This window comes from Neolamprologus multifasciatus, chromosome 5 (assembly GCF_963576455.1).
Source record: "Neolamprologus multifasciatus chromosome 5, fNeoMul1.2, whole genome shotgun sequence".
NCBI classification, from domain to species: Eukaryota; Metazoa; Chordata; class Actinopteri; order Cichliformes; family Cichlidae; genus Neolamprologus; species Neolamprologus multifasciatus.
This window is the reverse complement of record NC_140443.1, coordinates 13,284,327-13,310,805: the sequence shown is the minus strand read 5'-3', so window position 1 is coordinate 13,310,805 and position 26,479 is coordinate 13,284,327. Positions and strand designations below refer to the sequence as shown.

The 26,479-nt window shown below is 40.0% G+C and overlaps 1 protein-coding gene and 1 long non-coding RNA gene across 2 annotated transcripts; both read right to left on the bottom strand.

The window, feature by feature from the left end:
* Positions 1–711: 711 nt before the first annotated feature.
* On the bottom strand, positions 712–24,738 carry ywhaba (tyrosine 3-monooxygenase/tryptophan 5-monooxygenase activation protein, beta polypeptide a). Its single transcript, XM_085158746.1, has 7 exons — positions 24,586–24,738; positions 15,714–15,874; positions 13,304–13,444; positions 8,118–8,241; positions 7,866–8,029; positions 6,430–6,525; positions 712–3,723 (listed from the first exon to the last, which is right to left on the bottom strand). Exons 2-7 carry the CDS (start codon positions 15,864–15,866, stop codon positions 3,667–3,669), a joined length of 735 nt encoding a protein of 244 aa, XP_085014872.1. The 5' UTR covers positions 15,867–15,874; positions 24,586–24,738; the 3' UTR covers positions 712–3,666.
* Positions 9,962–13,297, bottom strand: LOC146518159 (uncharacterized). The gene is made up of 2 exons (XR_014873990.1): positions 12,534–13,297; positions 9,962–12,414 (listed from the first exon to the last, which is right to left on the bottom strand). It is a non-coding gene; the product is annotated as an uncharacterized LOC146518159 (long non-coding RNA).
* Positions 24,739–26,479: the final 1,741 nt, after the last annotated feature.

Sequence of the window (26,479 nt, the reverse complement as noted above, 5' to 3'; positions counted from 1 at the left end):
TCATTCAGATGACTGTAAGGGATGCACAGAAGTGGAATTTTGTTACGTCATATTACGTTCTGCATGTATACAAAGCAAAATTATAAAGGAAGTGAACCACTACACGAGAAATAATATAAATTAAATATAAAAAGTCTGACGCTGAAGAAAATTCCCTTCAAGCCATGCATGGATTGAGTCTCTGGATCTGGATTGGTTTGATACTTCCTTAAGAAGATCGAGGCAATAACTCAAACTTATTTCTTATTCGATAAGAGTTTGTAAAGGTGTGATGCTTAATGTCCACAATTTAATCAAAGCCACGTTGAGCTGACGTTTCCTTCTGATAAAATGCAAATCCATTGATATCTAAACACACCAAAGAAAAACCTTTATGGCTGAAGGTAGAAGGAAGAGAAAAACATCAGAGGCAGAAGTTCCAACTATAGTTACTCGGACCTCATAAAGTCAGCAAACATCTGATGCTTCCTTATTTTACAAACGACCGTTCTAAAAGCAGAAGAATACAGCGAGCTCCTGCTGTACTGCTGAATATTTGCATTTTTGCCTCAACTGTGGTTTAAAGCTCATTTCTGACTTTGGCTGTAACTAACTCCCAGATGTGACATCTTAGACGGCGTTCATCTTTAATCAGAAAACTCCACAAACAAAAAACCCCCAAAACAAACAAAAACATGAGGCCATTGGTGATAATAAACAGAAGAGGGCTGATTCGAACTGATAAAACCTTTATTTCACTTTAAATCGTCTTTTACATTTTGTCCTGTTTATAACATGTAAGGTGAAACTAGAGTTGGAATTTTTTTTTTAAAAGACATACACAAATCTATTATTACGTCAATAACCAGGGAGGGGTGTGGGGTGGGGGGGTATCGAAGGGTGTTTTTTTTTTTCTTCTTTTTTTGTCATTTTCTCATTTTTATAGGTGTCCTGAAGCTAACTCTAAATTTTCACAACCACGTGCGCTGCTAAGCAATAAAACCGTCACAGAAGCAAACTTTTTTTGTTGTTGTTATTTTTTGGGTTATTTTTTTTTTCCTTTTTTTTATTTTAAGCAGAATACTGGTCAGTAAAAACAAAATGATTTCAGATACCAGATATACAGACAGGCTCGGTGCCACATTCACTACTGCATGGGATCATTTTTTTCCTTAAAAAGCGTAGAATAACTGCCTTTTTGTTCAGCTAACGAGAAAAAGAGCGGCAGGAGGGAGGAACTGGGTTTTTTTTTTTTCCTGCTTTTCCAACCTTTTTAAACATCAGTGCATGAAAACATGTGTCCCCAGCAAAGTAAAGTAAAACAAAAACATTGAGACGTATGACTTCTCTACACCTACAGAGTGGAATGTCGAGATGGTTGATGACAAGGTTATTGTGACACTGAGCGGGGGGGGGGAAAGGGCGGGGCTACCAACAAAACAAAAACAGGATTTCTGGTTAGCTGACGTCCACCGATGTTTCATCACATCTCAGTCTAAAAACGGGGGTCAATTGTGGGGGTTTGCCTAGCTTCAGAGGACGAACAGTATATTGATATTGGACTGCAAAAACTGGGAGGAAACATTTGCCAGAAAAGAAAACCAGGAGTGAGATTGGAAAATGAGCTAGAAAATGTACCGTAAGTTGCTGATTGAGCGTTGCCTCCTTCTGATGCAGTGGACAGATCTTTAGATTGCCTCGGCATATGTACGCATGCTTAGCAAAACGGGTCCGAACTACGTGTTCTCCCTCCCACACGTGCACCTGTTGTGGACTAACTGCACCACAGGTGACATTTAAAAACAATGCTTCCTTTGTTTACATCTCTAATAACTCTCATTTTAGTTTCAAGCTTAAAAAGGCCAAATATTTTTGCATGTTGTTAGCAGAATTTCACAATTAAGTCAGATTTATATTTTTAGGTCCATCTTACTGATATTTTTTTCCTCTGCAGCTCACCTGGAACCATCAGGTAAGAAATTAGGAAGCAGCGAGTTTAAGTGTCGGTCCACAGAGTGCACAATTTCTGCGGCAGCAGATTTGTACTGTGATAAATGAAAGTGTGCATTCTTGCTGGTTGATCACACTATTCAGCAGCAAGTGGAAACTTAGAACTTGTCTGAACTTGCCCATGCAAGCAGTGAGGAGGGCGCAGAAGGAAGCGAGGGGTCTGGGACGGGGATGGTGTGAGGGGATAAGTACCAAAAAAACTAAACAAAAAAGTGACTGGGTGAAAGGAGAGAAAAAAAAAAGCCCAAGCGTGAAAGAGCAGCTGACTGCAACGGCTTCAAAAGTTCTCTGCAAGCATGTGTTCAACGAACAAGATCCACAAAACCGTTTTGTTTTCCAAAAGACAGATTTACAGTTAAGCTCTAAAAATGTTTTACAATTTTACAGTCTCCAAAAACCACAAAGATTAGTTTGATTTGTTATACAAACACACAAAAGTAATTAAAAAGACAAAGAAAACAAACAAAACAAGCATTTGCAAAGATAAATGAACATGTGTTTATAACCGAGGGGGGGGACAGTAGTACTCGATGTTCAACAGCACCCGACAGGAGGTGGATTTCAGGAGCAGGTGGAGGGTGGGTTGGGGTCGTCCCATTTTGCGGTGGAAAATATCCTAAATTGAGTCAAACGTGAAGGTGGAATGTATGTGCTTTTGCTTTTAATTGTTATCCAAATCATTTTTCTTTGAAGCCCAGTGCAGGGATTGTTAAATAAAAACTGCAGGTTTAGAGAAACAAAAGCAGGTGAGTGTTTGATTACGCGGCAGGTGAGGCGCTTTTGATTTGGGGGTTTTTTCCCCCTCTTTAGACTCGTCAGTGTCACAATACAGCCTTGTAAGGAGGACCCTTCTGTATAAACCTCAGCAGAACTGCACTGCTGCCCGAAACACACACACAACCCACTCCCACTCCCTCCCCCCAACCCGCCACTCCCGCCCCCCCAATCCCAGCTCAATATCGATTTTGCCATCAAACAAGGGCTCTTGGTGGCAAGGTGGAGGAAAAACTAAGCAATCACAGTGTTTGTTGAAAATAAATGGACAGTTTAATAACCTTTGTTTGTTTTTGTTTAAAGTGGAATAAAACCAGCCATTTTTTGCCAGTACACTAAGAAAAGCCAAAACAGAAGGAATGGACAACTATATAAATGCATTAACTCGCTAGAGAGAGGAGTGGGGGTCAGGAGGGAAGGGACTGAGATGTTAGGAAGGAGGAAGTGAGGGGAAGAGTGGAATGAAGAAAGAAAGATACGAGGCGAATGTGGGCTCTAGGAGACGTTAATTTATTTGGTGGTTCTGGATAAAAACCCTCCCCGCGTGCTATAAGACTAGACTGGCCAGTGGTTTTTAGTTGCTGGCCTGCATTGGAGTGCCGTGATCGAGGGAGGGTGACAGGGATGGATTAAATGGTGGGGGTGAAAGAGTAGTTTTCTGGGGGGGGGGGGTCCTCCTCTCATATCTGTTTTTAATATTTGTCTGAAGGGCAGGTACTATTCATGCTGTTGGTTATACAGAAGGGAAGTCGGGAGGCTGGGACTGAAAAAGTGGGACGAGGGAATGAACGGGCCGTTTATGTGTACGAAGAGGAGGAAGTAGAGAAGAAAGAGGAAGAGAGATAAAAGGAGGAGGAGGAAGAGGAAGAAGAGTGTGGGGATGGGTTAACAGTGAAGTGCGCTCTAGTTCTCTCCATCGCCGGCCTCACCCTCATCTCCCTGGTTTTCCGATGTCCACAGCTGCAGAGAGAGAGAGAGAGAGAGAGAGAAAGAGAGAGAGACATCTTTCAGTGTTGTCTTCCAGACTGCGAGGCAAAAAGGAAGGTTTGAGCATCTTCAAACGCTCAGCGTGAGCATCTCTAACAAGTGTTTCGTGATGCTGTCGAGTTATTTTTGGTAGTCTATCTTCATCTGCTTTTATTTTCACCATTTCTCCTCCATTCCAGTTCACTCCAACTCCACTTCCCAGAAAGCTTTTCAACAACCAGGAGTGAATATACTGCAGCAGAATAGCTGCCACATATAAATACACAGATCTGCAAGGGGGAAACGTACAAGTCCTGATTCGGTGCAGCTCAGGAGCAGAAATCAATTCAGTGCAATCTTTTTGTCATTATTACGGTTTTAGAAATCCCTGTGTCAAGCTCCCCTCATGATGATAACAGTTCAAGGGCAAAAACAGAGTGATAAAGAACAGCATTCTTTACTGAAGGCAAAAACATTTACTTCTGAGTTTTGTGGCTGCCAAGAATTGTTCTATTATTACACTTAATTGTAGCTTCTGGAAAGAACCACAGTATTAGGGCTCATTCGAGTACACTTGAGGTGCTTAAAAATGCACTAACACCAGCTGCAACGAGTTGATGACCAATTGATAATGAAAGAGCTACTCCCAAACTTAAAGGGTGACCTTTGAGGTGGTTTTCCCTTTGTGATAAATATAAATGGTGAATCTTCTAATTAAACATGGCCAGCGTTTCAAATAACGAGGTTTGGTATGTAAGAGTAATCCCTATAAAGCAGAAGCTCAGGCGCCAGGCTGCTATAAACACTCAGAGTGGTTCTCTTGGAGATCTGTACTGATGTCGAAGAGAGTGGATGCTCGTTATCGGATCATCTCAGGCAGTGTTTCCCCAACCACTTAAAAATGATGAGGTGTGCTGTGGAAGATTATTTGGTTCCACCTGATTAGTACTCTAAGCGATAAGCGTGAGTAACGGGCAGAACAATTACATTCTTCCTCTAGAGGGCAGTACAACGATCTGCTCTAAGTGGCTTGCCAACCGCCAGCAAAACATAAGACGACGGAGAACAAATGACATAATAGTCATGCTGTGAACGCGGCGCTTAACAGCAACGGATAAATATTTGAAAAGAGAAAGTACCCGGGTCCTGGAGGAAATTTAACCCAGATGAAGGCCCTAGCCTGAGTAGTGGTCCACAAAAAAAAATATTCTAAAAAAAATTATAAAAAAAAATATATTTCTGCAACTATTGAATCCTAAAAATAATCCTTTGAAATAAAAATTTGGTTGTACACTAACCAGCCACAATATTAAAGCCACAAAGTCTCATTTCCCACTAATCCTTGTTCTGGGGAAACCTTGGGTCCTGGCATTCATCTCAGAATGACGCTGATAGGCACTTACCCACCTAAATATTACTGCAGACCAAGCACACCTCTTACGGAAAGGGTACTCTGACAAGAGGAGGAGAAGAAACAGCAAAAACTGCCCGAGGAACACGACAAAGAGACAGAGTCCAGTTCCACTAAGCATCTTCAGGATGAACTAGAATAAACGCGGATCTACAGAGACCCCACCGCCCGACCCACAGTACCCAGAGGATAAGCTGCCAACCTCTCAGATACCGCAGGACAACCTCATGTCCATGTTCCAATGGTTCAGAGTTGTTTTAGTGGCACGAAGCAGCCCTAAACAATAGGTAGCAGGTAGTTTTAATGTTGTGGCTGATTGGTATATCACTTAATACACAGAGTGGGCAGAAATGCCGGATTAGCGATGCACTGATCAGATACAAACACAAAAACTGGACTGGATATCTGGGATAAAGAGCCAATCCATCCAACCAGCTCTGTGCTCCTCTATTTATCCTGTGGCTTGGTCTCATTTACTCATTTGCTCCGTTTATCCGTTTTCCTAACTGTGAGGAAGAGGCTGTAGCAGGCGATACAGCCAGCGTATTAGATCGGAACTACAAACACTTGATTGGTGTATCCCTGGTAAGCGTGACTCTTATAAGTTTAAAAGAGAACAAGCAATGCTGTAGTATGTGTATTATGCACACAAATATACTTCAACATTTTTATTTGTGGATTCTAGACGACCGAGCTTAAAGACTTAAATTTGCTGGCTGATGTGCAACAGTCAGCAATGTGTAAATGTTGCTGCATATGAATGAAAAACAATTCCACTCAACATATTCTTCTAATCATCAGTATCCTGCTGGCAGGTAGCATTAAATTAATGTAGCCTGTGAGTCTGTGATCATGGTATTATGATGAATCAGTCATCGACACTGTTATTTTTCGCCATCGGATCCTGGCAGAAGAAAAGAGAGTAAAGCAAAACCTTGGCAAGTGGCTGCAAGCTGCATATCGGTGCTGTGTGCTCGGTTGTTGGCTGACACATAAAAAAAAATGTGAAACAGGATTTAATGGCAGCTGGAGTTGAAACACTGATGTGAACTCTGATTTGCATTCTTGAGCTTTAGCAGAGTTCTGTCCCAACCATACCCAACAGGAAACCCGATATAACCGTGGCCTTGTGTCTGTGAATCTCATCGCATTTATGTCTTACACTCAACAATTACAAGTTGTGCCACTTAGTTGTATGCATCTCCTCTAAAAGACCTTTAATTATTTCTAATTCTAATCCTGAAACTCATCGAGTTTCAGTAACGACAGCTGTTCACAGGTATACTCACAGTGAGGTTGTCCCTTAGTAGCTGCATGATCAGCGTGCTGTCTTTGTACGAGTCCTCGTTCAAGGTGTCGAGCTCGGCGATTGCCTCATCGAAAGCCTGAAGGGAGAAGTTCACTGGTTAATTTCCTTCTGAAAACTTGTTTTCACTGAGACAAGCTTAAAAAACAAACAAACAAAAAACATGTATGAGTTACAGCTATATGAAAGTTACAGCATATCCAAATTGAGGACAGCTCTTTAATATTAGCTCCAATAAATCTCACTGGACCAAATGGAACTTGACTCAAAGGTGTTTCATGGACAGGTGTGAGCCATTTCTCTGATGCTTCTTTGATCCATTAAGCAAGTAAAACATCTGCAGTTGCCAAGTGTGATATTTAGAAGCTGTTGCTATGAACCAACAACGTGTTGAAAGCAGCTGTCAAAATAAACTAATCCACTGAAAGATAGCTGGGACACAAACGTAAAGAAATTGATCACAACCATGGTGGATGATCACAGGATTGTTTCAATCATTTCAATAGCAAAAACACCTTTCATACCAAAAAGCCAACTATAGAAAACTCTCCAGATGGTAGACATTTCATTATCCCAGTCAAAAAATAAGGAAAAGACTACAAAGGAGAAAATACAGAGGTTTGTAGACCATTGCCCTGTAGAGTACAGGAAGCACACAGATATCGCAGATATCGTGGACGAGTGGTTGTTTTTGTTATTTAAAGTTCACTTGAAGTCTGCTGTGGGCGTCTGCATGGAGCCTCATGCTCAGCGTTTGATTAAATTGTGTCAGTCCGACCCAAGCGAACCTAAAAAAGCCAGGCAAGTTCTGGAAGAGTGCAGACGAGTGAAGCAGAGATAACCTGTACCACAGGCGGAAAAAGAAGACTCGGAGCAATCCACATTCTGAACGATCGCACACTTGGACCTTCTGCTCAGATTCAGCCCAATGCAGCAAAGTTTGACTGTTGTGTGCTTAGCAATACACAATGGGTGGACAATGACCCAAAGCATACTTCAAAAGGAACTCAGGAGAAAGAAGGGGAATACTGCGTAAATGGCTGATTGAGAGTAAAGGCCTGAAAAAGGATCATAAAAGAGGAAACCCAGTGCTGATGGAGTCATTGGTTCCATACTTTAGCCCCCAATTCTTCAACTGAGAATTAAATCAGCTGCTAATCTGCATTTCAACTGCATCCTGATTATTAATTTTCAAAATAAGGGTGGTGTATAGAGCCAAATTTGGTTTTAGAAGTAAATGGCTGTTAATGTCTGGGAGGAAGAGCTCAGGAGCTGGTGAGACTCCATGTGTCTTATGACTGTTAAATGACAGACTGTTCAGTGGAGGAAGGACCACCTGTCTAATCTGCTATTCAATAAAAACGGCAAAAATGCAAATTCAGCCATCGTACATGAGTAAATAAAGTGTTAAAGACCAACCTGCTTAGCCAAAGAGCAGGCCTGCTCGGGCGAGTTGAGGATTTCGTAGTAGAAGACGGAGAAGTTGAGGGCTAGGCCCAGCCGGATGGGGTGTGTTGGCTGCATTTCCTTCTTGCTGATGTCGAAGGCATCCTGGTAGGCCATCTGAGAGTTCTCCACCGTATCTTCACAACACAAATGACCAGTTATCACGTGCTGTGTGAAAAGGTAAATAATCTTTTCCTTTTAAACAGGTTCGTTCAGACTACTTACCCTTCTTTGACTCCCCAGAGGCCACCTCTGACAGGTATCTAAAGTAGTCTCCTTTCATTTTGAGGTAGAACACCTTGCTCTCCGCTTGAGATGCGTTGGGAATGAGGAATTTGTCGAGCAGGCTCTGAAACAGACAGATGACAAGTTTTTTCCATTTTGCACTTATACATTACAGGTTGAGTATTACATAAAGACACACGAATGGAAAAGTAAACAAACACCTTGAACACAGAGGGTTTTACTAATATTTCTCTGTCTATTTGCATTACGGCCTTTGCTAAAGCCAAACATGTGATGAATACAAACACCATTACCAACAGCTAAAGAATAAACACCCGAACCTCAATTACGCTCATTTAATTGACTCTCCCATCCTACACATTTAAATAATGGATGGAGGCAGTGCTTGTCGAATAGCTGAATAGCTTTAGAAATTCACTACCCCCATCCACACCTTTCAAATGCGTGATTACTGGTAACTGTATCTGACCATTTCCTGATGGCTACCTGTGCTTCTGCTGATCCCACCATTCCAGGTGTGTGCGTGTGTGTAGATAGATAAATTACTGCTAATGTTTGAAAACTGTAAAGCCTTCAATAAGTTTGACTTGTCTGAATACATCAAAAGGTCTACTTCTCTCAACACCAGTACTTTTGCTCATTTTTATCCAGTAGATTTATTTTAAGAACACTGCTATTCCTTAATATGCATGGTATATTACTGAGCTATGATGTTTTTCCCCACTAGCTGCTACTGCTACAAATGCGAATGTTCAAAGTGCTCAAAGTTTCCATGATGAGGTCAGTGTTTGGACAAGTAATCATGTGAGCCAAATGCTCAACTTCACTTTGGTTTTTTCCTCTCGCCTCTGTGTGATCTCAATAAAAGCGGCAATCTCCCACCCTCATACGATCGCTACCACTCTGGTAGTGAGTACAGAAGCCCCGCCCACCTGATGTTCAAACCTATTTATGAGGAGAAGCCAATCAGAATCAGGAGGAGGAGAGCTAGACCAGCTGGAGTCAAAAAGAAGAGGATGAAGTGAGGGTAACACGGATGGGGATTATTTTGAGCTGGAAATCCTGCAAAGCCATTCTACTAAAGCATGAGAAAAAAAAAAGTGGAGCTAGATATGGGCATGGTGGGTGCAGTTAATTGTGTTTTCTGTATTATCACATATATAAGACTCCTCTGTGCGAAAGAAATAAAGCTGTTTCCCAGTGCCTTGGGCCACCTGCTTATTAATGTGTTCTTTGTCTGAAAAGAAGAGAAAGCCAGGTTTGCTGCTGGGGTGACACCAACTTCAAGCATGTGTGTCAGGGTTCATACCGCTGTTGCTGTCCTCATCTGATCGTTTAAAGAAGGGTTTTACTCCGACCATGTGATCAGCTCTCACTTTACCCCAGAGCCTCTTCCTCACTGAGGCCAGCTTTGTTTCAGTGATTACATTGAGTCTGTTTTAATCTGCTGACTCCAGTAACCTGTCCTGGGAATGTCATGTAGACATGATATAGGGGCGGTAGCCATTTTAACTTTAGTCACTTGCACTCGGCGCTTTGACTTCTGAGCGAATACAGCGAGGAAATGCCTACATGTGATCCTGAGCTGATAACTTCGAGATGATAGCAACTAAAGAATGATTTGCCTCTTTTAAGTAGTTTCTGTAAAGGTAAAAAAAAAAGTCACAAAACTGAATTTAAAAACAGAGAGAGAAAGAAGCTGATTTTCCAGTAAGTGTTTTTCTTCTGGCGCTCCAACTAAAACTGAGCAGTGACTGTGGATAAGTTCAGCATCAAAAACAAAATGAAGAACATGTAATTTTTTGCAAGCCTTTGGCCATCGATGACTTTGCACAAGGTTAGCGAGTGCTCCGTCTATTCCGCATTTCAAGTTTGCAGCACGCCTGTCCACCCCCCACAGCAGTTGCTAAAGCAGGTTACCTACGTTTTATTTTAGCAACAAATACACCTAATTTTAAAATGCAGAATTCATATTTCACCTTACAACAAAACACTACTCTTGGAGAGCCAATATGATGTGATATGATGATCCACTGGTACGCTGTTCTAGGTCAGGGTTACTGACATATTTTTCCATCCCGTGGATGCATCAAAGCTCTCCCCTTCCAAGCTTCCTGCTGCTTTAAGGACAGCATGTCTCTATCCATCCTTTTCTCCCATCATTCCTACAGCACCACATCACTGCGGAGGCTTGAAGATGGTTTGACCTTGAAGATATTATTAGAAGTCTGCTCATGCGCTAAAAAATTTGAGCTGCTTTGACCTTGAGCAATTTATGTTCTAGCCTTGTCAGGACCTGACAGTGAGGCCTAAGTCATAGTTATTGCTACAAGTGTTTAAAAACAAAAAAACTGTAATTTCTCACAACACTTTAATAGCTTCTTTAAGGTGACATTTGAACAGCTGAGTAAGGCCTTTATTTATACAGGAAGCTTCACCGAAAGTACTTTCCAGTTGAGGCAAAAGTATTAATGTTCCAAGTGTTTGAAAACGAAAACAAATGAGGATACTTGAAGCCTTTGAGGTCACTTCGGGTTCAGACACAATTACTGTATTTTCCTTCAGCTATCCTTTATCTGAAGTCTGCACTAACAATAAATTATGAGGTTGGAGTGTGATGGAAAACAACTCACTCTGGGCTGCTGAAACAACATCAGCAGTTGGCTTATACCCAATATATTGGGTTGATTCTTTTTGGTACAATTTCACAGGTCACTTTTGTTATTATAAATTATATTTAAGAAGTGGGACAAACAGTGATTTGAAAAAATAGATAAATTAATAAATGTTATTCCAATTCGTTTGCCTAAAAAGTAAAAGATGCTTGGAGGAAACAAATCCCTCTGGTGTTACATCAGGAAGGGCATCCAGTGTACAAACTGCCAAATCAAACATGTGGAGCTACCTGCTGGGAGCAGCCAAAAGTATCTTCTGCGTTTGCTCTTTTACAGGCACCATATGGACTGTCGTTCAACTGATTCACATCGTTCAGCTTGATGGTTTTGAACCAAAATGACCCAGAATTCGGTAATTGTATTCATTGACATTATCACGAGGAAAATTTCCTGCATACATGCTAGGGGTGCAACAATACTCGTATCAATATTGAACCGTTCGATACAGTGCTTTCGGTTCGGTACGCATATGTATCAAACAATACAAATTTTTTAATTTATTTTATCGATTTTTCTTCTGACGATGCTGTCTGTGTTGAGAGCTCAGTGGATCTGCGTTCGACTACTCCGCCTAGGCTGCACTGGCGAGCGCAGATCCACTGAGCGCAGCGCAAGCCAGCGAGACAGAAGCTAAGCTCGTTGCAACATGGCAAATTGAACCTCCCCCACCCTCATTCAGATCTGGTGTCTGGAACTATTTTGGTCTTCATGTGAAGTATGACCCTGATAGTAAGCGCGTAATGGACAAAAGGAAAACAGTGTGTCAGATGTGCCACGCAATGCTCAGTTACATTGGTGGGAACTAGTGCATTAGCGCAGTTTGCTCATTAACGTGTTGACGCCGTCCAGCATCACGCACGGGGCGATCCACGGTAGCTCGTTAACGGAGATTAGCTGTGTTGTGGCGTTAACGTCATTTCAACAAGATTAACGCTGACAGCACTAGTGGGAACACAACGAATATGACTGCACATTTACTCCGACATCATCCTAGTACAAAGATAAGTGGAAGCAGACAAAAACAACAAGCACGCATGCTACAAACTTTACCCGAGTCATTTAGACAGCCGTTAGCACATGATTCTCCTTATGGGGACCTGATATGTTTAATATGCTGCTGAGAATATAGCCCAGAAGAAGCATATAGTATAGCTTTTATTTTGGAAAGAGCCATTTCTCTGTAATAAACTCTTGTCCAAAGATGAGTGATTTCTCGATCAGGTAGATTTTTTTGTTTCAGCAACATTACATTTAAAAACTGTACTTTTGAATTAAAATATATTTATAATTTTAATAAATGACAAATTAAAAAGGCATGAACATTTTTTTGTATCGAAAAAATATCGAACTGTGACACCAAAGTATCGAACCGAACCGTGAATTTTCTGTATTGTTGCACCCCTAATATATACAGGTAACTGCTGTATGAAAGCACACTTGCTCATTGGAAGAGTGACTACTGAAAAAGTACATGTAGTACCTTAAAAAAAAGCATCATCAGAAACTGATGCACAACTCTTGCTTTTAGACATGCATGGGCTTGTCTCGTCATTGAACTCAACGGACTGTAAACTCAAGGCATTGTTATAGCAATGATAGTGCTGTATAGCCTTTTTATGTCACGTAAAAATTTGTACCGGTATTATCATGTACGATATGATGTGGCACAACCCTACAGCATTAAATTAGCACACTAATGACCTTCATTCTTGTCCTGAACGTTCATAAGGCATTTTACCACGATTACTTGCAAGTACTTTATCTGAGAAACACTTTGCATAGCTCCCTGGGATTGTGCAGGACCATGATGTCTTTGCGCAGTAGTCAAGAGTTTCAGAAGAAAGAAACACGCAGTAACTGATATGAAGCTGCCTGGCTAAACATTTATGCATAACCTTTTCACACAAGATCATAAAAATAATCTTGTGCAAGAACAAAGTCCATGTGAGATTCAAGAAGGGTGTCTAGTCAATGGGGTTACCGCTCAATATTAATTTGCTGGGAGTACGCACCGTTACTGTGACTTGGCACTGCAGTATTAACAGCACTGCTAAATGGGCAAGCTGTGTCATTTTAAGAACAATGGGGGGGGGGGTTATACAGTTTAATCTGCCCACACCATCCCCCCTTTGGAGCACACGTGCGCGTGCACGGTTTCTTCTATAGAAAAGTGAACACAAATAAAATTAATCAAACGTGCCAAGTGGGGCAGCAAAGCAAAAAAACGAGAAGAAAATTAAAGCTTTGTTTGGCAGTTCTCTCAACAGCTGCCAGCTACGTTATTACCATCTCCACAAGTAACACCATGTGACAGCCAGAAGGGATCAACTACAGTGTGCCTTCCTTCACCATCTTCTGCCTTCTCTTAAGTATTGCCGTTCCCTCTACCATCACAACCATCCATTTTCTCCTTTCTTTCACTGTTCCTTCACAACTCCTCGTCCCCCCTCCTCCTCCTCTCTGCCCGATCTTTCCCACTCTTGTTCATACCAGCACGTCATTGCAGATTTCTTGAAGTTCACCCTCGATCTTCACGCGGTAATCACGGGCCATCTGCTGTTTCTTCTCGTTCCCCTCCGTCTTCTGCTCGATGCTGGAGATGACGCGCCAGGATGAACGGCGTGCCCCCACCTATTAGCAAAGACAATACAAACCAGAAGGAGTCACATTAAAAGACAGCATCTTACTGCATCTGATCTACAACTAAATGAGAATGAATTTAAGTATATCTAAGGTTTATTCGGGGCCACAATGGACCTTTGACTAAAGCATTACCGTACATAACAGATGCCTGTGCATTTTCTTGATATGTTGGGTTTGGAGCCAATAAATGCAGAATTTAAATGAGCTTAAAGTACTGCAGCACTGCCCCTTCAGGAAGTCAGATACAAGCAGAGCTCATTTATTACATACTGCATGTTGATTCAAACTACACATTGTGGCGTGTATTTGCTCTTCTGAAGAAGTGACTATCAGACTGCAGCACAGGCTGATATCTGCACAGAGTATGCTGAATCTGAAGCAGATGCTGATTGCCCATCAACTGATGCAGACATCTGAGTAACCATGATTAAAAATGCAAATATTCAGGGTTGATTTTGGATAGTTTTGGTACATAGTTGGACATCAACAGCTGCAACAAATCAGCAGGGCACAAGGTCATTAATGTCATTCTTAAATGTTAGAAATCACACGTCTTTTTAATCACAGCATCAAAACTGATGAGCTGAAATGAGATTACTGAAAATAAATTAGATGAATAATGCTAATAATACTGTTTTTTTCTTTTTTGCTTTTCATTTCCATTTATCCCACCTTCATCGTCTTGTATTGTTTTATTAATTAATATCTTTTTTCCAAGTTTGTCACTGAATAACGGTTCACAAAATTAACTGCAAAACCAGACGAAACCCATCTGGACTGCAGTGTTTTATTTCCTACGTCTGAACTAAGCACATATATACTATCCACTTTGCTGCAGTTGCTGTTGAAGCAGGCAAAATCAACTGAACTGTGTACTACTTGGTGCAGGCAAGCTTTAAGAAAAACCCAAATGATAAACAGAGCGGCAGTGCAGGAAAGCCTCGGGCTGTTCTTACATAATTTGTGTTTCAAACTTCAAAATCTTTACAGAAAAAATAAAATAAAAACCACTAAATGTAAAATGCACAGCTAAGAACAGAGTTGGCATTTTAGTTACTGATTCTTGCCAAGATGGACTACACTATGCTGAACTTCAAAAATATTCGGCCACCCAAAACTTTTACAGTAAAGGTTTCCAAAGAAATCTCTGAGAATGATTTAAAGAAAAACAGAGGACTGAAGGGAGGGACACGTTTATAGCTGACATAGGTGCTATAAATGTATTGTTATCACTGAGCTGTGAAAGCGCTCTTTCTGCTTTTAAGATCATATGGGGTCAAAGAACACTTTCCTTGTATAATGTGTTGTGGTGACAAACTAAACATGAGAACAAAGAGACTCCTCTATAATGTCATAACAAAGAATTTTATGGTTCCTTTTGTAAAAGATGACAGATTTTTACTTCAAAAGAATTCATTAACACTACGAGTGTAATGTCTCCAGAAAATGATACAATCTGTCAAATTAATCCATTATTATCGGCATTTTAGTTTTGAATATCGCAGTTACAATCACAATTAATTTGGTCAGTACAGTATTTTGGTGATTACCCAACACCATATATCATATAACTTGGAAAGACCAAGGCTATTATTTGAACTGTGAGTCATAGGAGAATAAATAACAAAAAAATAAATAAAAATTGAAATATGAAGTGAACAAGCCTCATGGTCAGGAGTAAATCTGGGCTTTTAGCTACAAACCTTTACTATCAAAAGAGCAAATTTTGAAGAATTTTGACAAAATATTCATTTTCACTGCAGAGCAGGAGCAGATCAAATATACTTGTAATCCAACAGTGTTGCCAATGAAAGCAAACAAATCTCAGCATATACACTGTTAAATTCTCAATTGCCTATGCTTATCCAGCAGAGATAAGTGATAAGGATAAAAAGGAAAACCATTAATCATTCCTATATTCATCTAGCTTTTCATTGAAATCACAGGTCACCACTGATGATGGGCAGTGGCAGGTTTGCAACCTCTGTAATAATAAGGGGGATACAAAAAATAAAGCTATTTTTAAAATGACATTTTCCTATCAATAAAAAAAAAGCAAAATCGTATCAGCCTTTCAGTTAGCTGAATTTATAATAGTATACTCATTGTAAATGACCTCTCACGGCCCACCCGTAATACTTTCACAGCTCACCAGGGGGCCGTGGCCGACACTTTGGGAGTCACAGATCTACAGGTTTGCGGGGAGGAGAAGAATATCAAAACAACCCACGCACAAATGATAAGACTGATAGCATACCACGTTCTTGTAGGCGACAGAGAGCAGGTTGCGCTCCTCGTTGCTGAGCTCTGCGCCCTGCTCTGTCACAGCCTTCATGGCAGCCGCCATGTCGTCATAGCGCTCAGCCTGCTCTGCCAGCTTGGCTTTCTGCACCAGGTCGCTCTTATCCATCTTTTAGACTGCAAGAAGAAGGAGACCAGAGTTAGGACTTCACCGCTGCAGCTCTTCATCTTTGACCAGAAACGATACAGAGATAGAGAGCTTGTGAGAAACAGGTGTGGAAATCAGCGCTTTTAATAAGAGCAGAACATATCGAAGAAGCTGAAAGAAATAGCAGATGTGATAGCTAGAATACTGCACTTGCAGGTGCCACTTTGCAAGAAAACAGGAACGTGTAAAAAGCTGGTCGACCCACTAGCAAAGAGAATCCACATCATCGCACTTGGCGCATCCTAACGTCACGTACGACAGTGTCGGATATACTGGCAAAGACTTAATAAAATGTCTCATAAAATGTCAAAACCTCAATTGCAGCGAAATGGCTGCTCCCCGTTATTTCATCCCTGGGGGCTGCTCTACTCTCCAGATGAATCTGTAGGATCAAAGTAGGCCACATCATCGCCTTTTATATCTACACCACACTTTGGATTTGCCACAATGAGCTTTAAGCACTTAACCATCACACATTTAAACTGCTAATGAAAACACGACTACACCATCACGGCAACAGTAAAAATGTACAAACACATTTATACACAAAGCAGCCTTAGCTGCTAGAGTTTTAGCTCCGTCACCAGTTATCTACCAGAGGGAAATTCAAAACTACCTCTCTGTTCAGTTTTAGCATCCTTGGAGCTTACCTGACCTCTCACCTCGCTGTGGAAGAGGGTTTCCCTATGGAGGGCAAAAAAAATATGAGCTATGATAAATGCCACAAGCAGAGGACTTTTATTTACTGTACTTTTCTCACATTTCCCACCATAAATAAAACCAAATCTGAGATTTACACGTTATTCTTTGACAGATCTGATGTCATTAACACATCATTAAAATGGTTTCAAATTCATTCTGAACCAAGTTCTAGTCTAATAAGAGTATTACTGTCATTAACTCAATATCAAAGATGAAAGCAGGCCACAAAAACAGACGTCTGAATTTATTCAGTTATTCTGAGCTGCTTTCTGCTTAACACTGGCTTTTATGTCAGTTGCTCAGATTTTAAATTAAAGAGCAGGTTGTAAAGTATCTTTAGATCTGGTGCCTATAAAACATTTTTAGCACTCACTTGGACTTTTTCATGTGTTTTTCCAACAATGACTCACTGCAGATACAATTAGGCCTTGCTGTCAACAAATCCAATTTCTGCAATTCGGCCTGTCGAGTCGACTTCTAGTCGACACAATTTTGGCACAGATTTCAGTCTGGAACTGTCGATCAACATTTCGAATCAGCACAGATCCTATTTCTCCCTTATTGTTCTTTCCAACATTCTCAAACTGTGGCATGTTTCTGTGGTTAGTAATTTTCTGGTAACTGACACAGTTTATTCATCAGATAGAGATTACCATTCTAGGAGATTTGTTTTAAGCATGCGTGGACATAGTTTTGAATTCTTTCTTCTGGTCAAAAGCAATTCTCCCAAGACTTACCATAGAAAGAAAAAACCTTGACTATTAAACTTACAGTTTGTATACATTTCAGATTTTTTTTTTTTTTTTTTTTTACACAAAGTAGAAAAAAAGGATCCAGATGAATTTCTCTATTGATTTGCTGCTTTCAATATGCAGCGTTTTGGGATGAGATTGGAACAATTAACCTCTACCCGAAAAAGAACAGTTCCATTTCATGAGTAACACCAATTTTTGTGCAGTGAAAAAGACATTCCTGTGTAAAGTAGCGCCAAAGCTGGGTTGTTAGTGGGTTTCCATACACTAGCTGCATGCTTCAAATACTTAACACAACTGCTCTACCTGACTTCTTTTTTTTTTTTTTTTTTTTTGGAGGGGGAGGGCATAGGATACCTTGTGTTTTGGGGGTGGTCCTGCTGGAAGACCCACTTCATGTTTGTGGACAGATTTCTTCAGATTCCTTTGTTCCAATTGAAAACTCATTGTTCCATTAGGATCTGGTAGAGCCAAACCATAACACTAAAACGTCTAACGTGTTTTACAGTAGGGCTGCCACGATTACGTCGACTAGTCACGATTACGTCGACTAGTCACGATTACGTCGACTATCAGAATCGTCGACGACTGATTTAGTCGACGCGTCGTTTGAAGCTTTGTAAGATCCCAAAAGACGCAGGAATAAGTAGTAGGATTTAAGAGTGTAATAACGGACTGAAACAGAAGATGGCAGCACTGCATGTCCAGGGATGCCAGCTGCCGTTAAACCCCGAAGAAGAAGAAGCGGTGTCCGGTTTCATAACTGTGTCCAAATTTAGCGGCCGCATCCTTTGGAGGCCGCATTTGTAGGCCAATTACATTACAGCGACACGGCGAAGCCTGTCCAAATTCGAAGACTGCCCCAAATGAGTCCTTCATTTCCCCAGATTTGAAGGATGGGTCACGTTTATCCTTCATGGCCCAACCTATCCCAGAATTCATAGCGCGGGTCAGCCAATTCCAGTTTCCAACAATGGCGGCAGCTGCGTAGATTTAATATTACTCTTATTACTCTTTCTGGGTCACAAAATAAACTTTTAACATATTTTCAGGCAAGAATGTAGCTGTGTAAACTTCTGCTCTGTTTATCAAGACATCACATATTTGCAAAAGTGCTCCGACGTTTTCGGAGACGTCTGTTACCCACCTGCTCGATAGCTAGAGGCTCACTAGAGCCGGCGAGAACAGCGAACTCCCGGCGCATCATTTTCAACCCCCCCGAGGTCTTTCACTTCAGGTTAAACATGATATACAAGTCGCTCAGATAATTTAAAAATGTTATTGTTTGGCTTTTTTCAGAGTTTTATTTGTTCCTCAGTAAATCTGTTTGGCTGAGACTAAAGTTACAAGTTTTTACACAGCTGAATAAATGTCAAACAGAGAACTGATTAAACAGAAGTGTGAAATGATAGAGAATTTAGTCCAGTGTCCTGTCATTTTACATAAAAAGAACAGATGGCCGAGTTTATTAAACTCCGAGACAATCTGCAAATTTGATTAAAAGTTTAATAAACTATCATCTTGTCTTTATTTTTAGTTAGCACATACCTTAAACACGTCAAGCTTTAAGCTAATGATAGTTATATAAGAGCAGATGCATGCTGGTGCAATAAGCTGTACGTTTTACGTCCAATAGACGCATGATCTGATTAGTCGACTAATCGCAAAAATAATCGGTGACTAGTCGACTATCAAAATAATCATTTGTGGCAGCCCTACTTTACAGGTTACGTTTTTATGTTCTTTCTTCTCTCTGTCTCTCAATAGTCAAAAAAAAAACCTAAACAAAAAAAATAAATAAATAAAAAACAGCCTTTAGCAAACTCTTAGACAGCAACAGTGCAGTTTTTGGGGAGAAGTCGCTTCCTCAATGCATCCCAATGAGGAACAGTGCAAACCATTGTTGTTCAGCTTTCTTCTGGTGAAGTCTTCTGGTGAACAAAACAAGACGATGACTTTGGTAGACTAGAAGCTAGTCTTTGTTTCTGACATCTATTAAACTCAGTGTCTCATGCTCCTGACAATCAGAGTACTTCTAACGATGCCTGATTTCTTTTTATAATAATCTTATGGAATATATAAATATAAATCCTGGGTTTGAAAAAAGCACCCAAAGGTAAAGTTCCTTTAACATGAATTTCTTCTAATGACCAGCAGCTGGACCAGTCGCAGTCCAGTTGTGTACAAGCCCATGGGTAACTGACCTTTCAGCTCGCCAGATCAGTGACTTCAATAAAAACTTTCCCGATGAGTTTAGATTCTCAATCACTAGCTACAAGACCATTCTAAAACAGGATAATATCAATTTTGCAAATTACCATCCCCACTGGTGTCAAAAAGGAAGACAAGGCAGGGCACCTTAGAGCTCGCCTACCTTGTGATTCATGATAAGGTCAAGCAATGTCACCAATTTCAATTTCACATCTACCCCTCGATCCCAAGATTTGGTTTCAAAAACGCTTAGCTCAAGGCTTCACTAACTGCTGGGTGACATCGAGGCTACATGCATCTTGTACGGGGAATTATATATCCTTCCAATAATGTGTTGTGAAGATCAGACGCGCTCATTACTGACGCAAAACTGGGCCCCCACACCTGGTTCAAACCTCCTTGACTGAAAACATTTAACTCAGATTTAACCTTTAAATTAACCGCTATTCTCCAACAGGTTCACATAGTCACATACAAAAATATGTTGTTTCATTTTGAATCTTTCCTCCTTTGATAAATGCCTAGGTATAGTATTTCTCATTTATTTTAACTGGCTTTTTCTATTTAGTTTTAAAATGTGTAACCAAAAAAAAAAAAAAATTCTTGAGAATTCTTTGGCCATATATATGCAAATGTGTCCAAAAAATGTCCATTAGCTTTAGAATTAAGCCATAAAATACAGACATTTTTGGTACAGTGATTTTAGCAGTCCTCCTTCCAGTGGTACAAGGTATTATGTCATTTTGGTTTTTCCCCAGCAGTGACGCTCACTTCTTCAGGCCAACCCTACTGCTGAACTGCGACTGGTGAAGCACATGACAATAGAGGACACGGTGTACACAGAAGCTATCTCAGCAATCTAAACAAGAGGCGCCTTCAAAGTTCCAGGTAACCTGCCTTACTAGTTAGTTCTCTTTTCACATGAGGAATGGCATTGTTTTAAGAACAGTGTGTTGTCACCGCAAAGGACACTTGAGGTTGTCTTCTACTAATAAATATTTTCTTAAAAAAAAAAAAAAAGCAAGCAGGAAAGAACCCAGTTGGGGCAACATTCTGTGTACTTTTTTCAAATCTTAATCTATGATATTAAAAACATGTAACAGTTTACCTCACTGCCACCAGAGGGTGCTGAGGCATTCGTGGAAACAAATAACCCTCTTACTTTTACTTGTCACATTTAACTGGTTGTTTAGTTGCTTTAACGCTTTCCCTAATTTAATTCACTCAGATCAATATGCAGATTTCTTTGCACACTCAGTCATTTTAATTGTTTATGTTTAAGAATAAGCACAAACAATTATGCATAAGGAAGCATTTTTGGTTTTTGTTAGCATTTTTTTTGTTGAATGAAGCTCAGATTCCAGGAAAAAAAAAAAAAGTATTTTATGTTTATTAGTCAACCAAACAGTAAGTCAATTTGTTTCCTATTAAACTTACAGACTGTAATAAATAATAATATTTTTAAAAAATGACTAGCATGAGGCGCTAACACTTGTTTTTTTAGTTGTAAGCAATCATAACTGCCAGTCTGAAAATTGGTATTTGTTAATAAATGAAAGGCATCTGCCAAAAACACACTTAAAGCCTAAACACAGTATCTAAGAATTTAATAATATAATCTATATGGATGATTTAAAAGAAAATTCAATACCAGATTCTTATCTTTACAACAACTACTGTGAAAATATGAAAAGAATGAGTACCTCTAAAAGTCACAGCAGGAGAGTGGACAAATCTAACAAACCTTCAGCTATTCATTCACAACTAAACGGCCACTCCTATTCTTCTGCTGAGTAATTAAAGGCCTCTTGACAGGGAGTGCACCAACAGCACGTATCGAGCGCCAATTCCAAGGCTAACAAGCAGAAATCAATTATCTGCTGATACTGAGCACAGTTCCATTAGTTTTCAAAAAATAAATAAATAAATAAATAGTGAGACCATTATGATCATTATAAATTCAGAAACCAATTCAGTCCATTATCAGGACACTTGTTGAAGGAAAAATGTAATCCCTCTAGATTCACCAGCGTTTTGTCGAGGCCGACACATGGGTAATATAATTGTATAATTGTTTTACATTGGCAAATCCCACTTTAACCAACATCAGAATATATGACGACTGGTGTTTTAAGTGTGAAATCCATACAAAAAACGTTGAATGTTTTTAATAAAAATATGTATTCAAATGGCATTCGAAGGTTAAGCCAAAGGAGCTACAACATTTTGCAGAGTGGGTCCTGACAGGGTTGCCGTATTAAGGCAAAACATAATAATCATGAATATTTGAGTTAACTATACTCTTACTATAATCTTAATTGTCTAATAGTTATTTAAGATAACAGAAATCATTCATTTATAACAGGATTTGTGTAACTTTAAATATAATTATAATTTTTATAAAAAGGTTAACAATGTCAGGGACACAGGATCATCTCGTAGGCTGTAGTTTCTACACGCCTGAGATTGTACACAGGAAGAGGTAGCCAAGGCTGCAGTGGACTGTGAGGACTTTCATGGTTTGTGGAGCGACGGCGAGTTGAAGTCGATGACAAACCGACAATTCGGTAGCGTGCTCGCAAAAGCTTACAAGTTTAGAGAGTCAAACCCTGCATACAACAAAAGGTTCACCTGCACAAACGTTTTAGAACTTTTATATCATCTCGATGGTCACCCAAAGTCGTCTTGGCTCAATTTGATCTAAACAGTGATTTTAGGGTTTTAGGGTGGGGCAAAAAGCAAACAAGGTCAAACTTGTTCTTGATTTATAATAAAAGACAAAACAAGAGCCTCATAGCAAGGGCAGAAATTTTTTTTTTAATCCTAATTATCACAAAGCCAAAATCATAATTGATATATAAAACTGATGAATTAATGTTCATCACTGATGGTGGTCACAGAAACATGATTTAGGTGGTGACAGTGTTTGGCAGGGTAAAGTCCCCCACCACCACCTTCTATCATCACCAAATCTCCTATTCAGGTGCCAGATGCTGATGTACTTGTATTAACACGCACCACAGGAAAGCAACTTTATTTTTTTGATGAGACACCAGGACACAGGCTGCAGTATTGGTTCCTGGCTATTATTTTGTTTAATGTGTTTCGAACATAATGCATATTAACAAAAGTAATGTTAACTTCATAATCCATCGAAATTTGATTCAAGACACCAGTTTTACTCAGTGGGTTGAGCAGGCAACCATATCCCAGGACCCAGGTTTGTGTCCAACCCAAGACCCTTTGGTGAGGTCTTCTTCCACTCTCCTGTTTAATCTTCATTGTACTCTCCAATAACACTGATAAAACTAAAATACTAATAGTAGGATTTAAGATATAACATTGAAATGATTTGATTTTGTTAAGAATGTAGGGTTCTGAAAACAACTTGGGTTTTGTAGTGATTGCCATGGGAACTGGACACAATGTCTGATATTATAGACATTTTATTAAAACCAATTAATTAAAAATTATATAAAAAAAATAGGACAATTTTTGTTCTTGTTTAGGAAGATGTGAGGATCATTTCTGTACCAAGTGTGTCAAACATGGTTCATTACTGTTTGATTGTGTGTAGAAACGATACTCCTACCTAACACGGCGTATCATTGTTATCATTTTTTTTATATATACAAAGGATAGAAATTATGTAATGGCTTGCATTACCTACAAACACTAAAACGGGGCTCCGCCTCAATTTAATTGCCAGGTCTGTCGTGCATCGTAATTCACACAGCTGTGTTATGACATATTAGCACGAGTTAGCACTTAGCATTAGGTAAAATGCCGCTGGTCGCGATTACAAGCGCATTAATGACGCATTGCTTTACCGCCATAGCGAGCTACACATCGGCTTGACATTGATCCAACTCAGTCCAAGCTACAATCGTCTGGCACACGACCAACATGCTTTGCATTTGCCGTGCTGTTATTGAGCCACCTAGCTAAACAATTATCGTTAAAAAAATAAAAAAATAAAAAAATCGAGGGACACCATCTTCAGCTTTGGACCGACACACGCCCAACCGAGTAAAATCCATAATCTCGACAAAAAGGGTTTGACACGGACGTTTTTAAAAACGGCCTCGGGGCACGAATACTGAGGTAACAGCGCTGAGTCGGCCTGCTAGCAGTTACGCCCTCCTTGTCGCATTCCCCTGCGGAATTTTAAGATGGAGAGCTAGATTACCGCCAGCTAGCATGGAAGCTAAACGTCACAGCACGGCTGCTTACTGGCTTTAATGGTTAGCCTAGCCCGCTAAGGGGATCTGACCCAGTTCAGTCTGAACGCCGACGAGGTTACACCAAAACTGGTAGCCAAATAATCTACGTAGTTTAATGTTTAATTAGTTCTATGTCTTCACTATCCTAATCGAGCTACATAAAATCGAAAGATCTTGAAATTTAAGTCGAATTTGAGGGGAGACTCCCAAGGAATATGGAGGGTGGGTTAGCTTCCATATCGTTTCACTACGCCATGACGGAGTTCGTTTAAAGACAATCCATAATCGCGATGTCTTTTCCAGTCCATGCTGCGAATAATGAGGCCAGATATTAAGATCGTCATATGGCAGATAGCGTCTGCGGTTTAGTTTGTCGCTAGCCGCGGCGCCATGTAGGTAGCACTGACTGCTAAAATGTCTGAGCTCTCGCGACGGCTGGGGTTGCTAAGCTGTCAAAATGGCCAAACTTGGTGCCGCTTCCCCCCCCCCCCCCTTCACGGGACCGCGGATCGCGCATGCATCGATCTCATTCTGGGCCTTCAAAATTAAAGATCAGTGGTATAATAACTGCATAAAGAGCAGAAGCAACCGCTCATATGTGTTTTATGGATTATTTCTCGTTATCCGGCCACATTCTCGGCCTAAACCCTCGCCCCCAGCCCCAGACCACAATAGGCACCTTCCGCCGCAGAGGCAGGCAATGGGGCTACCACTCGGACTGCTCCTCTCCACGAAAGACTGTGTTTACACTGTCTATAAGGCGATAATCGAGTAATATGCTGGTGAACTCACATTTAAGATGTACTAGGAATCCCGATTTTATTCTCTCAACGATGTGAGTTTGTCAAGCCGTCCTCCGCTCGCTGCTCAGGGTATTCAGGGCAGTACCACTTCCGCCTGCTCTGACACTTCCGCTTCCTCTTAACCCCACCCCTCCCCCCGCCAGTATCCACGGCAACCGCGCCAGGGGGTTTCCTAAGCATCTTGCGAGGGGCTTTGACGTCAGGAGGGCCATGGCAACCGCTACAGGATGACGTGCGTCGGTCTCCGTGGCAACTGTCTCCCTGAGGCTGCTGCTGTCGTATCTGAGTTCGCCGTCGTGTCAGCTGACACAGCTCTGTGTGGGTTACACTGATTTATTTATTTATTTCTATTATTTTCAAGCATTTATACTTTGTAACAAGGAGTCCTGTTTCTTTCAGTACACCACCCACACAACATTAGATCATCAGGTATACTGTTCTTTTACTATATATTTTATCCGCAATATAAAAAAAAGTCAAGATGAAGGCTATATGTCTTCAATATCTTCTTCATTCATTCATTGATGGTTTAACCTGTATCACCAGTCAACAAACTGTCTAAAAGGATCAACATATGGCCCATCAAACCCAAATAGGAAGGTGAAACTGAAAAATGAAACCAATGCACAAGTTCCACAAAATACAGTTCTGTTAATAGCCACACACATTCAAATCAGGTTATTTTTCTCATAGTTAGCAGATAATACAGCATTGTTTTTAATCATTTCTGATCAGATACCCAAATCTTTATAAGCCATATCAGTTTTTTTCAGACACATTGGGTCGACATTTAAATTTGAAAAATAAGTGAGATTCTATGATTAAAAGCAAACCTTAATTCCACTATCGGTAAAAATAATATTGATGGTGAAAACAGTAACAGTTATTCTATTTTACAAAATAATCCCAAAAATTTGAATAGCTGATTTCAAAGGAATAATTCAGGAAAAATTCTGTTAACAACCATGGAAAGGATCTCAAGATTAACTGGACCAATATACACTTTAACTGTATCAAACAAAACTATTAAAAAAACAAAAAAAACAAATTCACTATAATTTACTTGGAATAATAAACAACATTGCATTTGAAAAAGCAACAAAATTGGTAGAAATAAGAGGTGATTAATTTTGAAGTAATGGTAATAAAGTAAAATAACGTCAGTGATGGTTTAGTATTCCAGTTTATCTTTTTCAAAAAGCTGATGTTAACCCCTTAAAGTTGCCATTCAAGTTATCTGATAAATGCTATATAAGCACAGTTTGGCTCCACATAATACTTCAATCTGCAATAATTGCTATATATTCTATATAAACAATATATTATATATATAGTGATTATTGCAGATTGAAGTATGTCAAGATGTCAAGATCACTATATATTCTATATATTGTTTATATAGAATATATAGCAATTATTGCAGATTGAAGTATTATGTGGAGTGTATTGTTTTTATATTCTGTTATTATCGTTTACTGCTTGTATTATTTGATGAACATGTTTGCTAACAATTATAACAACAATTGTAACTTTGCTCTTCTCCGTGAACTGCTAACAAACCAACATCAGCACATGTAAGACTATCCCAGTGAGCATACATATTGAGCACTATGCCCCCATCTGACAACTGATGCTTTATGCAAGTTGACAGGCAATTTTTAGCTTCCCACGAATGACCAACAGACTACCAAGCTGAACTACAGTTTCTCTATTAATACCCACACAGTCCCATGTCAAGATGCCCAAAGCAGCCATTAAAGAAGACATAATTATGTTTACCAGCTGGTACAAGCATCTGCTTACAGAAAAAACAAATAGAATATGAATCAAAAAACAATTCACATTACATACTACATACATTTTACCTTAGTCTTTAATTTTGG